The following is a 16,390-nucleotide window of genomic DNA, read 5'->3' on the forward strand; positions in this document are numbered from 1 at the left end:
GGACCCCTCTCTCAAAAATTAAGGTAGCGCGGGCCCAAAACAGCTTTTCTGCCTACGGGCCCTGGTCCCCCATAACTGGCCCCCCCAATGCCGGGCGTGGTTCCCTTTAAACTCCCCCCCCGGCGGGCTGGGTGGCCCCAAGTCGCCTCACACAGCCTGCTGTGCACCAGCCTGGTCATCCCCAACTGCCCCCCCCTGCTGGCCTGGTCGCCTCACACAGCCTGCTGTTTGGTCGTTACTGTTGCTGTGACAGAGTCCTGGACAATTTGCATATTCCTCTATTATTAGTATAGATTATTCTGAGCCAGGATTTTCCCTGCTTAATCCTACTGCCATTCAGAAAAAGGAGTGCTGACAAAAATAGTGAAGTATATTGATGGTGGAAATTTTGCTTATTTCTTTTTCCTTGGTAGGAATTCCAGTGAGCAGTTAAGGGACTATCAGAAAGCACCAAAAGAAGAGAAACCACAGGGGTAAATTTTCAGAGGCAGTGTGGCAGCCAGGGCTTGAGATGCATGAGGGCGGATGAACCCTGGGCTTGAGGCAAAGGCACAGAACATGCACTGTCTCTCAGAAGATGTCCCATTCTCATGAGAGCAGTTTAGGCCTAAAGCACCATATAAATGTGCCTATATTCTTAGTAATTTCAGTTATTTTTAGGGAGGGAATATTGTATCTGCTGAGTTCATTTACTTAGACAAACAAAATGAATGTCCCTAAACAGTTGAGCCACCAACCCTTTCTCTACACCTATTTAAAAGGGTTCATTTGAAAAAGAAAAGAAACAGGGGTTTACTTGCATTGGGGCTTGGGTTTTAGTTGTGGTTATTTTGTTCTGAATTTCCTTTTCTACCTGCAGAAGGCAGGTGGAGGGAGGTTGCTAAGCAGACACCTAGGGCAGAGATGAGGAAGAAGAGGGTGGGGGACAGAGGGTATAACCCCAACGAGTCCCTGGGCTGTGAGTAAAAGCCAAAGGCACGTTTAGACAATGGCACTTGTGAAAGTTGTGCACAGGCAGTGCTGCTTAGGTGTTTGTTGCAACCAGACTGCACACAGTTGCATCCAGAGGAATTCTCCCATTTCTGTACAGAACACAGTCACTCACTGTGCTGGGGCCGTACCCAGGAGAGCGGCAGCGCTCTTGTAATTTATCTCACCAGTAGTTCCTGGGAGGGAATGGACTTTAATGAGGAAACAAGAGCAGGACTTGATCCTAAACACATTTGAGAAACACCTAGAAATAATCATTTCTGCTTCTTGGGGTGGGGAAGGGAGAACTGACATCCTGGTGGTGAGAGATAATGAGTCAGCAAAGCTTGGGTATTTGTGTCTATGTAACTCCCATATACCCACAAGAGAACATTGGGAAGATAAAGTTTGAAATGTAACCTTATTTTTTACAAGAGTGGTTTTTATAAACTTCCCTTTAAAAAATTTTTTTTTTTGGTATTGATTTCAGAGAAGAAGGGAAAGGGAAAGATAGATAGAAACATCAATGATGGGAGAGAATCATTGATGAGCTGCCTCCTGCACATCCCCCAATGGGGATTGAGCCTTTAACCTTGGCATCAAGCCCTTAGCATGGGCATGTGCCCTGACAGGGATTTGAACTGTGACTTCCTGGTTCATTGGTCGACACTCAACCACTGAGCCACACCAGCTGGACATAAACTAAACTTTTATGATTGGATCACTGATGGATTAATAATAATGAGAGTTCAAACAGATTCAATCCATCAGAAGTCAGCCATAAAAAAAAAGTCAGCAATCACATGTACATTATATAGGAAGTTGCTTGTTTCTGGCTGATATAATGATGAAATTAGCACTTATTGAGTATTGACAAAGTGCCAGGCACTCTTTATTGTTTACAACATTCCTATTATATTGTTTACAACATTCATATTATACTATCCCCATTTTACAGATGAAAAAGCTGAGACACAGAGAAGAGAGAGGAAAATTATCCTAGATCTCATGTCCAGAAAGTGGAAAAGCCAGGATTTGAACTTATACTTTCTGGTTTCATAAGTACACTCTTAATTACTACTCCATATAACTTTTTCATAAGTCTCATAAACAAAATAAAAAAAGAAAAATACTTCACAGCATTACATGAAGAAAAATATTCCCACACTAAGATCTGAAAAACAATGATCTCTAACATCAGTTAATTATGATGTTGTTAACTCATAATGTCCTTTTCTTGCTTTTTTCCTTTAATACATAAACATATATATTAAGACAACGGTACATGATTTAATAGGCACATTGTTGCTTGAAATTGTGTTATTAAATCACTTGAAAAAGTAAACCATATGCATGAAAATGGAGCATTGACATAAACTTCAAAAACTTGCCAACCCATGATCTTTGTCACCAATTTTCCCATATGAATGAGAGTACTCTTCATTCCAACTAGCCTGACATTAATGGAATTTTTAAGAAGGAGTATTTATCTGTGCAATTTTGTATATTGTCCTAGCATGAATATGAAATTTAAGAACAGTTAATCTCCAGCTTTTCAGATCTGTTGCCGTCTTGTCCTTTTTAAAATGAAGTATATATTTCCTTTACCTATTATGAATAGCTTAAAACTTCTGGTACAGAAGTATGTGTCCCTAAGATATTTGTTTATGGAGGAGTAGGGAAGGTACTAGACATTTCTCATTCTTTTTCGATCTTTGGTCTCTGAATCTCCTAATTTGGGGAGAATTCCCACCTCTCAGGAGTCTTGATGGAACAGAAACTAAAGCTAGAAATGGGCTTTGCCAGCTGGGGATGGGACCATCCCTCCACCAAACAGAGGCTCCTGTGCCAGAATAGCCAATGCCTAAAAAGGGGAGAGATTATTAAGAATCCTCTCTGGGGGCAAAGTGCAAGTTTGACTAAACTCATTATAGAGGAAATATATTTCAAAGTATCTTACGTCTAGGAAAATACTTAAATGTAGGTCACCTGAGCGTAGTCTGAACAACCCGGAAGGCCACGGATGAAGCTGTGCACATCACTCACGGTCCACTTCTGAATATCCGCATCCAAAGACAGAGTCTCTCCTCTTGTAACCAGTACATGTGTTCCTTTACAATGGAAAGACGATTATGGGGTGGTATAAAATTTCCAGGGGAAAGGACACTAAGAGCACTGTTTTATGTACAGTTACATTAATTTCCTCACATTTTATTACCACAAAGTGAGCCTTTTATAGAGATCTACATGTAAACTCCTTCAAGAATATTAAGAGTTATTGAGAGGTGTTTTCTAAAAAGCTTAGCTGACTCTTTTCTGTTCTTCCTCTGAACAGGGATGGGGAACGTCCAATCCGAGGGCCATATAAGGCCCACGAAATCATTTGGTCTGGCCCTGCCAAGACATTAGCAGTGACTTGGGCGGGCTAGAAGAGTTCGATGGGGGGACAACGGGGGACATATGTAATACTTTCAATAATAAAGATTAGAAAAAAAGTTTGACCAAATATAGAAGGCTAATTTTTAAGTTGATAATTTTGTGTGGCCCTCGAATAATGTTATAAGTATCAAAATGACCTTGGCAGAAAGAAGGTTCCCCACCCCTGCAAGTCTAAAAGCTCTTTAATGACAACATTATCTTAAGTAAACAAAGAAGTTCCAGAGCAGCTTCCCTCAGATTCCAATAGAAATGCCCCATGGATTTCATTCTGGAGACTAACACCACCATGGCCTATGACGTTTTGCGATTTGTCATGCTCTCTAGGCAATGCGGGGATTTAGTCAAAATGGCAAATTCACACTTTGTAAGGAAAGCAGTTGGTCTGGTGGCTAGATCACGACCCCCTCCCCCTCCAATCCCTGTATTTTAAAGTATTTTTATCTAAAGAAGTTCTAGAAAACTAGAACTTTAGTGTTTGGAGGGGAGAAGTGCATTTATATTTTTAGGTCAGAAGGTATCATTAACAGTAATGGGCACTGAAAGTTAATGCTTCTGTTTGTCTATTGTTTTATACTTCAATACAGATAGAATTCATACCTTTTAAGCAAGAAGCCCCTCTATTTTGTGTTGAAGAAATTAACAGCAAATTAAATTAAATTTTTGATGAAAAATTCTGGTAGGTTGCCCCATCTTCCTTATACTTGACCACCTAACCTTTGCTGTAAATTCTCTACATAGCTATATATAGAGAGATTAGTTTCACCGATCTGGCTTCGTGGAACTAAAGTAATAAAATGACTTCAAAAAGAGGTCATTCTAAATGGGATTAAGAAAATAAAGGATAAAAAGAAGCATGATGGTTTTAATTCACTCTGTAATTACGTAAGGACTTGAGGATCTGTGGTTCATGAGAATCTGCCATTGACCTTGCTCCCTGGATACCCACCTGGCAAAGATGGTTGAGGAACTGGAGGGTAAACCCCATTCTTTTCACCACAGGCTGCAAAAACCTGCTCTGAAACCTCCTCTCTCCCACCATCCCAGGCCTTTGCTTCCATGGGAGCGTCATGAGCTCCCCAGGGTTCTCTGTGGGTGGGCTCCAACTCTCCACAGGTATTGGCAAGAACTGCAGTTGGCTTTTCGTTGACTTCGCTTGACTTCTGGTTGTTGAGAGCTTCCGTTTCTGGGTCTTTTGCATACTCATCCTCTTCATAGGGAATCACATGAACCTGGCCTATGGATTTTTCTTCTGCTTGATTTTTGGAACTCTCAATATCACTGTCTAGAACTTTCTGATTCCCCATACCTCTCCTGAGGCGACGACATTTCTGCCCCCAACCCTCTAGATAGCGTGGACCAGTTGCCACTAGGATGGGGTTTCCATGAAGACTTCTCAGGGAGCGTCTGTGCAAGTGCAGGTCACCGGCAGGGAGCATGCTCCTGCCATGGCAGGTGGCTGGGCCACTGGGGATACTGGAGCCATAGGGGAATGGTACCCTCAGGCCTGCAAATCCTTTGGGATTTATTTTGTCTAGTCTCCTCTGCTGGTAAATGGCATGCATTTCCATTTCCATCCTAAAACAAAACAATGTATTTTATACAACCCAAGAAAACCATTAGAAATAGAATTTTATGGTGATGGAAAGAGACTTGACTTTGGGTGGTGAACACACAATACAATATACAGATCATGTATCATATAGAATTGTACACTTGAAACCTATATAATTTTATTATCCAGTGTCACCCCAACAAATTCAAAAAATTTTTAAAGAAATATAATTTTAATGGCCCTCTGCCTTCCCTAGCACCTCTGTTTTTCTTGTGAATCTTCACACTATCTGAAGTTTGTTGCATGGAAACACAAATCCCCCATAAAGCCACCGAGAAGAGAGTTTGGGGTAAGACCTGAGGGTGAAGGGCATGGCTGACTCTCACAATGGTAGTCCAAGGCCAGTCTGTAGAGACTTACTCTAATAGATCTGACAAATTTAAGAAGTTGGCCTGTTACATTTATATGCATTTCTACTAAAATTAATAATGCAGCACAGGGCAGTTTCTTGCCAGAGATTAATCCTCAAAGGAACTAAAGTTCTGGAAGAAGTTTTTAAAACCTGCCATACAATTTTAGTGGGACTCAAGAACCACAGTAAGTCAATGCAAGTCTCAACAGTTACAAGTTACTGCAAGTAACAGGGGTTCGGGTGGAGGAGGGTGGGCGGACTTGGTGTTTTGCTTACTTTACTTGGCTTATTGGTCATCACCTGGATCCGTTAGGTTCAGTGGTAAGAAAATTGACCCTTTCCCCACAGCCATACCCTAGTCATCACTGTTATCGTTCCTTTCTCCTGGTGGCTACAACTAAAGGGCCCTCATGGCTAACATGGGGGGCTGCCTGGGCTCTGCTGATGTCTGAAATAGGAGTGGCAAACTTGGCTTCTATCTTTGAGCAGAATTGAAGTCATTTACGTAAAAAATGCCAGTACGAATTTCAGAGGAATCACTGCCAGGCATTTTAATCATGGGACATTGACAAACTATTATGGTCTGTAAACTTAGGTTCACTATGTAATTTCTAATCTTGCTTTTATCTTTAACCAACCAGTGTGTGTGTGTGTATCTATCTATCTATCTATCTATCTATCTATCTATCTATCTAGATAAATAGATAGATAGATACACACACACACTCATATATATATATTTCTTTTTTGTAATATTCTTGAAATATTTTTCTAGGTAATCATAATTTATCAGAGTGTGTGTGTATATATATCTACATAGAGAGATGTATACATAGATATATACATATATTCATTCAGAATGTATATAAATATATATACACATATAACAACATACACAAATACAACAATATACAAATATAATAAATGAATGAATGTATATATAAAAGTACATATAACTATATCTATTTACCTATCTAAAACAAATGAATAAACAAACAAGTGAATGAATAGAAAATAAATAAAGCAACACTGTTACATTACCTGGCAGTATGCTGCCTTTGAATCATTTCATTCTTCCTGGCCATTGCTTTTAAGGATTCAGGTGGTAAAATGCCCCAACCTTAAGAAAGAAAATCAACATCCCGCTCCACAAACAAATTAATAACATCCATTTGAAAATAATAAAATAAAGTATAATGATTAAAATAGTATTTGCAAAACCACTAGTTGAGCACAATGTTGGAAACAGTAACATTGCTAGTCAGCATCTTAGAGTCATGTTGGTGAGGGCATCATGATAACACTAGACACTTTTTTTTTCTTTAAGGTTGGTCCATGATTGGTGACATTTCCTGCCATCAGAAGGAAAGATATAAAATAAGCTGTGGGTCTCTTGATCTCTTGCTTTCAAAGTAAAAATTGATAGCTTTCCCCCCGCCCCCCCTTTGGTACAAAAGGAATTAGTTGACCTTTAAAAAAATGTAACTAAGTGTTTCTTGATGCACTGAAATCCCTGAAAATAAATGCATGAGTTAAGAGGATAAAATATATAGTTCTCTATCTGGACTTTTTGGTGCATCTGAGGAAAATACTTTTTCCTGAACAATTTCAATGGAGTGGGGTAGCAACTGTATTCTTTGTGTCAACCTACTAAAATGTCTGGAAATAATGATAGCATAATCAGAATTCAAGGCTCTATTCTTGACTAGTAACATAACACTATATTGATTTTTTCTTTATCTGCACTCCTAATGCACCTAGCATCTATACTTGTGTTTCTCAAACCATCTATGGTGAGATAATTTTTTCCTTTTTAAATTTTCAATCCATCATGGACCAATCCTTTTTAAAAATACAATAAAATGATGTTTTAGAAAATGGAAACAAAGATAAGAATAAATACAAGCAAAAATGTTTTAAATCATTAGATTAATAGACATAAAATTACCCTTCAAATTGCCATGAAAGTTTCTAAGCCCTTACTCTCCATTTATACATTTATTTGTACCAACACTTCACAAACTAGCACAGATCCACAGAGTACATTCTAATAATAATAAATACACAAATTGCATTTATTATACATAGCTTTGTTCAACTATATTTTTACTTGTGTAAATCTGTTCTCCCCAAAAGGAGGATAAGTATCTCCTTATACTTGCTCAGTATTGAGCTGGTAGAGCTCATTCAACGATTAATAACAACCTAACTTGAGATAAAGCACACTATATCTTTTTTGAGGTTCTTTGTCATTTTTAAAAATCAGAGGTTAGATGAGGTGATCTCGAAAAGTCCCGCTCACTCTAAAGCTCTATATTTTTATAGTTGAGTAGCTTCAAGATATTCTCCATTAGCTGGCTGACATGCATGAGAGTGCCCAGCTCATGGTGTACTGCCCAAGGATGCAGAGAAAGTCTGTGTGAGAAGTCCAGAGTAGAGAGCACAATTCTTTTTTTTAAAAAAATATATTTTATTGATATTTTACAGAGAGGAAGGGAGAGGGATAGAGAGTTAGAAACATCGATGAGAGAGAAACATCGATCAGCTGCCTCCTGCACACCTTCTACTGGGGATGTGCCGGCAACCAAGGTACATGCCCTTAACCGGGATCGAACCTGGGACCCTTCAGTCTGCAGGCCGACGCTCTATCCACTGAGCCATACCGGTCAGGGCAGAGAGCACAATTCTAATGACCTAGATTTTAGGACCTTTTGAAATCTAGACTCATCAAACCTATTCCAAGTTTATTTCTTTTTCCCAAATAAGTGACCTCAAACTTAGTGCTAGTCTAGCTGCAATAAGTCACTCCCTATCTAACATCCCTATTTTTGAAATAGATCCCTGTCTTAACTTCTATTTTGCTAACTGACTTAGAAGCCCAGTTCCTATAGGACTGAGGGCCTACCTTGCCTGTGCTTATTTTCCCAAACATCAGCCTTGCGGTGGGGACCTAACCTATGGCCTTGGGACAGGCGATCAGCCTGCCTGTTTGTATCCAAATATTGGCAGTTTCTGAATTCTTCATCTCTAAGAAGGACACTCTGAGTCTGTGGTCTATTTATCTGTTGCCTGTAGCCATGGCTTTACTATTTATTGGGTTCTTGCTGTCAGACGGAGCTTGCATCCAGAGTCAGCTGTCTTATTTGGTCCTTGGGTCACTCCAGTGTGGGTGTCTAGTTTCATATCTGGTCCTTGTTCAGACACCCAGTCTCACTGCAGTGGACCCATGTATTGTGGTAGCTCAGATCCAGGCAGGCCAGTGTTTCACTGGCCCTGACAGCAATCATATTTCTTTTCTGGGTTGGGCTTTTCACTCCATTGTATCTATTGAGACTTGTTGGAATTGAGAAGCAGGGACAACCAGAAACTCTCGAATATAGTTTTGGGGAGATAAGATGCATCAGTTTGATCTTCAATATGGTGAGGAAATTCTCACCTCCTAGTCTTTCTTTCCCCTACCAGTCATGTTTTCACTGCTACCACGCTACTAAAATAGCTTTTATAAAGACAACCAATGACCTCCACATAGCCAAATCTATTCATATAGTCTTAAGTTTTCCTCTACTTGATCTATGACTGGCATACTTGACACAGTTGCTCAATTTCTCCTTAAAAAATTTATTCCTTTGTCTTCCAGGCTTCTATACTCTTCTGGGTTTCTTCCCACTCACTGCTTGCTCCTTCTATTTCTCTCTTGCTTGTTCCTCCACAGCTTCTCAACCCTCTTGGTATGTCCCAGGGGTCATTCTTTTAATGTCTATCCACATTCACATTTGGATGATGATCTAACCTACACTTATGTATTCTGATAACTTCCAAAGTTACGTTGCAGTGTCTCCAGAAGTCCTCCCTGGACTTCAGCTGCCTTCCTGACACCTCTCATTGATTATCTATTAGGGATTTCATTTGTAATGTGAACAAAACTGAGCCTATGATATCTCTTCTGCCCCAAGAACTCTTCCTCTCACGGTATTCCTCAAATCAGTATATAACAACATCACCTTTCTAATTACTCAGACTAAAATTATTTGTCACTCATCTCACCTCTCATATCTAAACTGTGAGAAAATCCTGCTGTTTACCTTCAAAATAATTACAGAATCCAACCACTATTACTATTCCTACTACCACCACCTAGGGCCAATCCATCAAAATCTTTCAACTATTCTAATAACCCATTTACTCCCATCAACTTATTCCCAGAACTTTGTCCTGTTAAATTTGACCCCAAATAGCAGCCAGAGTGATCCTGGTAAAATGTAAGTCAGACCATGTAACAACCTTTTTAAACTCATCAAAAGTTACCCGCTCTTACTCAGAATAAAAGGCAAGTCCTCACTATGGCCTATTAGGCCACATATAAACTTCCCTAAGCCCCTTTAATTCTCAGATCTCATCTCCTCATGACCTCATCAGTTTCTTATATGTAAGACAGATAGTAATATTGCAGATTTTCATGTTATTCATCAGTAAATTGATAGTTGGAGAAGTGAAGCAACTTCCACTTGGTCACCCAGTGGTGGAACCATAATTTAAATATAAGTAGTAACTGCAGAAACTACAAGTATAAGTGCTACACCCTGCAGCCTCCAGTTCACAGCGGCTCCATAGATGAGAGCCATCGATTGCTCATACCTGAGTAGACACGATTGGACATCATGTTCGGCATATTTGCATTTGGTTGAACAGAGGATCCAAATTGGTATGGAACACAAAACTGTCTTGGGTCAGTTGGAGCCATAGTGGAAGGCAATACATCTCTAGGGAAAAAAATATGAAATAGATAAAAATGAGGATGTAACTGTACAAAATTTCCATTTCAGAAGCAATGAGATTTTGTTTTATTGCCATATTGGATTCTATCATCTCTTCCCAAAATGAAGTACAGAAGTCCTGCACTCTCTATTGGTTTAAGTAGAAATAGGGTAAGGAAGATTGGAGGAAGGACTCTACGAAGGAAGAATTGACCCAACTGACAACAACAGAAAAAATAGGAAAGAAAAGTTTTAGGGATGTCTGAAAGAAAAGATCTGACTGTCCATGACCAACATAGTATTCCTTTAAAAAAAAAAATGTTTAACAATCTCTGAACTTTTTATTGGCCTTCCTCCCCTCCCCCCACGCCAAGGAGTTCTCTGCTTCTACTGCCTTGACACCTCAAAACTTTGGTGTCATTGACCTCAGACACCACTTTGCCACCCACAATCCTGTGGGTTATGGTCTTTTGGATGGATTGAGTGGAGTTGCTGTTGGCCAGGGTGTTATCAGGATCAAAGTCCTTCCCTTCTTCCAGCAAGAGGGTGGTAGATGGCTATCTCAGCTTCCAGCTTGACCTTGATGTACAGCAGGGTCTTATAATTCTAGCGCTGAGCTGCCCCCCGTCCTGGTATGGGCCAGCTCTGACTCCAGCTGCAGCAGAATCCCACTGAGCTTGGCATACATTTGCATGGCATAGCATGTCTCTACTTCCCTCAGGCTGTTCTCCGAGGTGGCCTTCAAATCTCTCATAGAGTCCAAGGACTGAGTGTCATCTCAGGAACTCCTATCTCAGTGGTCTGCAAGGTGACCACTGTGGTGCTCTCTTCAATCTGCTGGGACCAGTACTTGTCTAGATCTCTCAGTTCTTCTGAGCCATCTGGTCATAGTGGGTCCAGATGTCCACCATGATCTTACTGAGGTCCTGAGATATGGGAGAATCAAACTCCACAGTCAACCCAGAGTTGATAATCTGGTTTCATAGACCATTTGCTTCCTCCCAGTGTTCCTTCTTCAAAAAGAACAGCTATTCCTTGAGAGTCTTGATCTCTGTCTTGTCTCCAGCTGCAACCAAGTGATAATGATATTATCACTGACCTTTCGAAGCCCATTGATGTCATTTTCCACAGACTGGTATATGGCCAGCTCTGTCTCATACTTGACTCTGAAGTCATCAGCAGCAAGACTGGCATTGTCAATCTGCAGAAAAATGTGGGCATTGTCCACAGAAGTTGCAAAGATCTGAGCCCTCATGGCCTAGAGAGTCTCTAACCCAGGGTCCCTTCTTCTCCAAATGTTCCTGGATTTTGCTCTCTAGCCTCCAATTATCAACTTCTGGGATCCTCATCCTTTCCAGGTAGGAGGCCAGGTGGTCATTCAGGCATTGCATAGTCTCCTTCTTGCTCTAGATGCCCCCTATCCCCACCATGTCCCTGACCCCCAGCTACCCTGGACCCCCAGCTACCCTGCATGCTCATGGAGAGAGACACAGAGATCCAGGAGCCCAAGCGCCCAGGGCCTGCATAGATGCCGGCCATGCTGCTGGCCAGCCTGGCTGGTGGTTGGGCGACTTCATGGAGCCCATGGTGGTTGAGTTTGTGGAGAAGCTTGAATGGGTGCTGAGGTAATGTTGTCTGGGAGGACGATGAGAGGCCATGTCTTGGATTTGAGCCACCCCAACATACTGTTCTGACCACAACATTCTTTTCTCATTTACTGGAGATATTTGACTTGGGTTCTGACATCTGGAATCAAAGTTTGATTTCCTGGGTAAATAATTTAATTATTTTGCCAAACTTCAGTGCTCTTTGAAGTCAAATGTATTGTTTCTGCTTCATGAACAGGAATAAATAATAGATGTTTACTCTCTCCTCAGAATATCAAAATATTCTAAAGAAGGTAAAATAAGAAACTGCCAAAGTGTGCTACATAAATATTGATACTGTCACTTTTATTGAACAGAAAGATTTGTTCTATCACAGGAAATCCAGGGTATCCAATTATTATGAACTAAATTGTGTCCCCTAAATCCATATGCTGAGGTCCTACTCCACAATGTGACTGTATTTAGAGATAAGGCTTTTAATGGGGTAATTAAAGTTTAAATGAGGGCAAAAGTGTGGAGCCCGAATCTAACAGGACTGCTGTCCTTATAAGAAGAGGAAGAGATACCAGGAGTCCACAAGTACAGAGAAAAATGCCATGTGAGGACATAGCAAGAAGGCAGCTGTCTGCAGGCCAAAGGAGAGAGGTCTCACCACAAATCAACCCTGTCACCACCTTGATCTAGGGCGTTCAGCTTCTAGAACTGGGAGAAATAAATTTCTGTTGTTGAAACCACCTAGTCTGTGATATTTTGTTATGGCAGCTCTCATAGACTCTACCAATGTTCGTACCTGCACAATGCTTGTCGCATGGTAAAAGTGCTTGCTAGCTCTTTGCTGAACGTGTCAAGCAGGCCTCAAAGGGGAAATGATGGGAAGTGTGTTGAAGGTACAGTCAGCAGAGTATCTTGACATGAATTATGGTACCACTGTTCACTGAAGTAACATTAGACCATAAAGCAACACTGAGGTTAAAATCATCCAAAAACTTAATGATTGCCAGAGGCTAAGACCGACAGTAGTTAACATATTAATGCGATATTCATCAGGGCTGAAAATCAGCATACTATTACCCTGCTGTTGGCCAAATGGCTCACGCAATCCCCTAACCTGATAATCCTTTTACTGTTTACCAAACTTTACCTTTGATATGCCTGTATGCATTCCTAAAGGGCAAATGTGTATTCAAGTGAATAAAAGCAAACGGGAAGAGAAGTCAGGGAGCCTCTCCATTAGAGAAAGGATTCCGCCTGGCCCCCCATGCCTTCTAAATTCATAATTCTTGTCTAGCGCGTTCGTTTGTGCGCAGCCCCTTCTCTAGATCCTGAATCCTCGCTGCAAAAGGTTGTGGCAAATGATTATCATTGTTCTCCTTTCACCATAATATTATGTTGGAAACAAATACCTATCCACAGGCAGAGGTTCAAATGGTGAGGGAAACAGTGGGATCCTTTGCTGCCCTGATGCTGTCAATAAAGGGTTCATGGCCGTCGTGGGATTTATCATCAATATCTCGCGCCACTGATGGAATTCTAAAAAGAACCAGACAGATACGTTAATAAATAACGCTACTTTTTGAGAACTTTTTGAATTCTTCTTAACACAATGAACACCTTTTGTATTTTCCCAACACTTGGGAAAACTAGAAGCACCAAGCTTTCAGTTTCACAAAAACCCTTCCATTGTCAGCACCCAGATACAACTGCAGAACTTAGTGTTTTATCCATGTGCCCTTGAAACTTGTTGCAGCGTCCACAGGTAATAGCACAGCACATTACAGGCAATAACAAAATTAAATCAGCCCTGCAAGATTCCAGAAATACCAACTTCCACTCTTACAGCTTAATTTGATTTGTGTGTTTCCAGAGGTAAAAATGCATATACTCTCTTATGTTCAATCTTTGGAAAAATATTCCTAGTAGTTGATAAAATTAAAACAAAAAAGAAGGGGGAAATCTTCTTAATGGCTAACAATATGTCTAATTAGAAAGGATACAGGCTGAAAGCATGAGCCTGTATTTAATTAATATAAGTGACCAAGTTATATTCAGACATATAGAAGCACAAGGATTCATAACTTTCTCTTCAGAGCATAGGGATCAGAAAAAGAGACCCTTGTTAAGGGGATAATATTTTGCCTTACGTTTTCTTGTTAATTATTAATGTCCTTTGGATAATTTTAAATTTTAAACAAGTATGGGTCAAACAGGTTATTTTAGCTTCTCCTGCATCTTCAGTTGTACTCAGAATCTATATAAATAGCCCTAACCGGTTTGGCTCAGTGGATAGAGTGTCGGCCTGCGGACTTAAGAGTCCCAGGTTCGATTCTGGTCAAGGGCATGTACCTTGGTTGCGGGCACATCCCCAGTGGGGAGTGTGCAGGAGGCAGCTGATCGATGTTTCTCTCTCATCGATGTTTCTAACTCTCTATCCCTCTCCCTTCCTCTCTGTAAAAAATCAATAAAATATATATATTTTAAAAATCTATCTATCTATCTATATATATATATATATATAAAGAGGTAATATGCAAATTAGGCCAGGACGCTGTAACGGGTCACGACCTCACAGGAGTCACAGGAGGAGGTTGCCCGCGCAGGTGAGGCCTGGAGCGGAGATGGAGACAGACACGGGGGGCCTGCCCAAGCTGGTGCAGTGCTCTGGCAGCCCAGAGCACACAGGCAGAGGGCCAGGGGGGCCTGGAGCTGGCCGAGAGGCCACGCCGGCTTGGGCAGCCCCAGAGCGGACACAGGCAGGGGGGGCATGAGGCAGAAGTCAGGCGCGGGTACCAGCCGCCTGACTCCTGCGGCAGCCTGCGGGGTGCCTACTCACACAACTTAAATTGTGCTAGGCCTCTAGTAAACAAATAAACCAACCAACCAAGAGACCTACAACTATATTTGAAAAAAAAAAAGGAAATTAGGAAGAAAAATTCTGCTTTTCAAAGTAGTGATCTTTCATTCTTTCTTCCTTTCTTGTGTACATTTGATTTAAATTTTAAATAGTTAATACAATCATAAGATTCAATAACTAAAAATATACAGTATTTAAATAAGCAATAACTTCTTTAGCTTCTTTATCAGACAGACCTACTGACAAAATTGTAAATTCAAGTTCATGGGTCACTTAACATTTGCTTTCGCCATATATCGATAAATGTTTTAATGCTTTTTGTGTTGATTTATTTTCACTGTATTTCTGTCAGGATTGGAATAAAAATATCTACTAGGTGCCTGCCAGCCATGGTGAGAATGCCAACAAAGAATGTGGGCTGGGCATATGTCAGACATGGCTTGCAGTTCTGGCAGGGACGCTGCCCTGTGGCTTGGAATCGCAGGCCCTCCACATGAAACTGTGTGCACAGCCACCTTCTTCCCTTAGTCCAGCACACAACAGAATGACGTGGGATCCAACCTGGTGGTTCATTCAGAAACATTATGAACTTTTATTTCTGTCACAAGTTGTCTTTTGAAGAAGTTTGAATTTACCAATGAATGAGATAGAATCTTTGAAATTATAAAATGCAGTGCTCATCTTGCATTTTATGGGATGCTTGAGACAAATCAGGAGGAAGGGGAAGGGAGACAGGGAGCGGTGCAGAATTCCTCAGGAGCAAGGATTGCCTAGAGGTCTCTTCCTCACACATGCCAACTTAGGGAGATGCCATGGAGATTAGTCACCACAAGTAGATGAGACTGTTTTATTTGGGATTCCCCTTAAGCGGGCTTGGAGACAAGAGATTGAGTGCAGGTAGTTATTTGAGAGGTGATCCCAAGAAGCCCACGTAAGGGAGAGGGAAAGTGAAATGAGGAAGGGAAAAGCCAATAAAGGGTGAGTTATGTGTGAGTTACTACTGTGGGCGACTGGTGCTCAATCCTGCCGGGGACCTTCTAAGAATCCATGTCGTATACACCTCAGAAATGTCCCAGTGAAAGACAAAGATTCAGCTATTTACCCAGCAATTCCTGTCAGCACACTTCTCCCTCACATCTGGGTTATGCCTGACCTTGATCCAGCAAAGTCCTATGGTGCAGAGGAAAGCCTTCAGACTGAGAAGCTGAGCGATGCAGGTGCTCAAGATGGAAAATGACCTCCATGGTTGCAGGTGAACTCAGAAGAGAACCAAGGGGATGTAGGACAGGGCGGCATCAGTGCCTAGTGCAGTTGAGACAAAGTGGTTACCTTCTAGTGTCATTCCACTAGATAACCGGCACAGATACCTTTCTTCTGGACTGCCAGGTTTGCCGGGCACAGGCATATTTCTACGAGGCTCTGCAGGGTCCATTGTCTGCAACAACACAGCAGGATTTTCCCCCCCTGTTAGTCACATGTTCAATGAAGTAAGTGGAGAGCACAGGCTAATGGAGATAAAGAAACGAGGCAACAGAGACAAGTCTCACCTAATTTAAATATAATTTAAAGCCCTTCTTGATACCATATCTGTTCTGGGTTCTATGGTTCTTGGGTCTGGCTTTTTCTCTTTATGCAATGCCAAGGGAAATGAATGTAATCTATAAAATGTTGTTACACTTTTGATATGGTAGTTTATTATTTTTTAATCAATCCAATCCACCAAGTTTTTACTTAAAATATAATTTATTTCCAATTTCTAGGGAAATATCCCCATACCATGGAGGTCTCTGGAGAGGACAATGAGTC

At 41.0% G+C, this 16,390-nt stretch overlaps 1 protein-coding gene and 1 pseudogene across 1 annotated transcript in view; both read right to left on the minus strand.

Annotated features, from left to right (window-relative positions):
• Nucleotides 1–16,016, minus strand: part of SAMD7 (sterile alpha motif domain containing 7) — a 23,841-nt gene extending 7,825 nt beyond the window's left edge. Inside the window, exons 1-6 of the mRNA XM_023753911.1 lie at nucleotides 15,914–16,016; nucleotides 13,137–13,263; nucleotides 10,008–10,132; nucleotides 6,414–6,492; nucleotides 4,355–4,983; nucleotides 2,959–3,080 (exon numbers count right to left, since the gene is read on the minus strand). Coding sequence (XP_023609679.1) covers nucleotides 2,959–3,080; nucleotides 4,355–4,983; nucleotides 6,414–6,492; nucleotides 10,008–10,132; nucleotides 13,137–13,263; nucleotides 15,914–16,016 — 1,185 coding nt within the window. The remainder of the gene's footprint in view (nucleotides 1–2,958; nucleotides 3,081–4,354; nucleotides 4,984–6,413; nucleotides 6,493–10,007; nucleotides 10,133–13,136; nucleotides 13,264–15,913) is intronic.
• LOC111826072 lies at nucleotides 10,468–11,784 on the minus strand (annotated as a pseudogene).
• Nucleotides 16,017–16,390: the final 374 nt, after the last annotated feature.

This window comes from Myotis lucifugus, unplaced genomic scaffold, assembly GCF_000147115.1.
Source record: "Myotis lucifugus unplaced genomic scaffold, Myoluc2.0 scaffold_53, whole genome shotgun sequence".
NCBI classification, from domain to species: Eukaryota; Metazoa; Chordata; class Mammalia; order Chiroptera; family Vespertilionidae; genus Myotis; species Myotis lucifugus.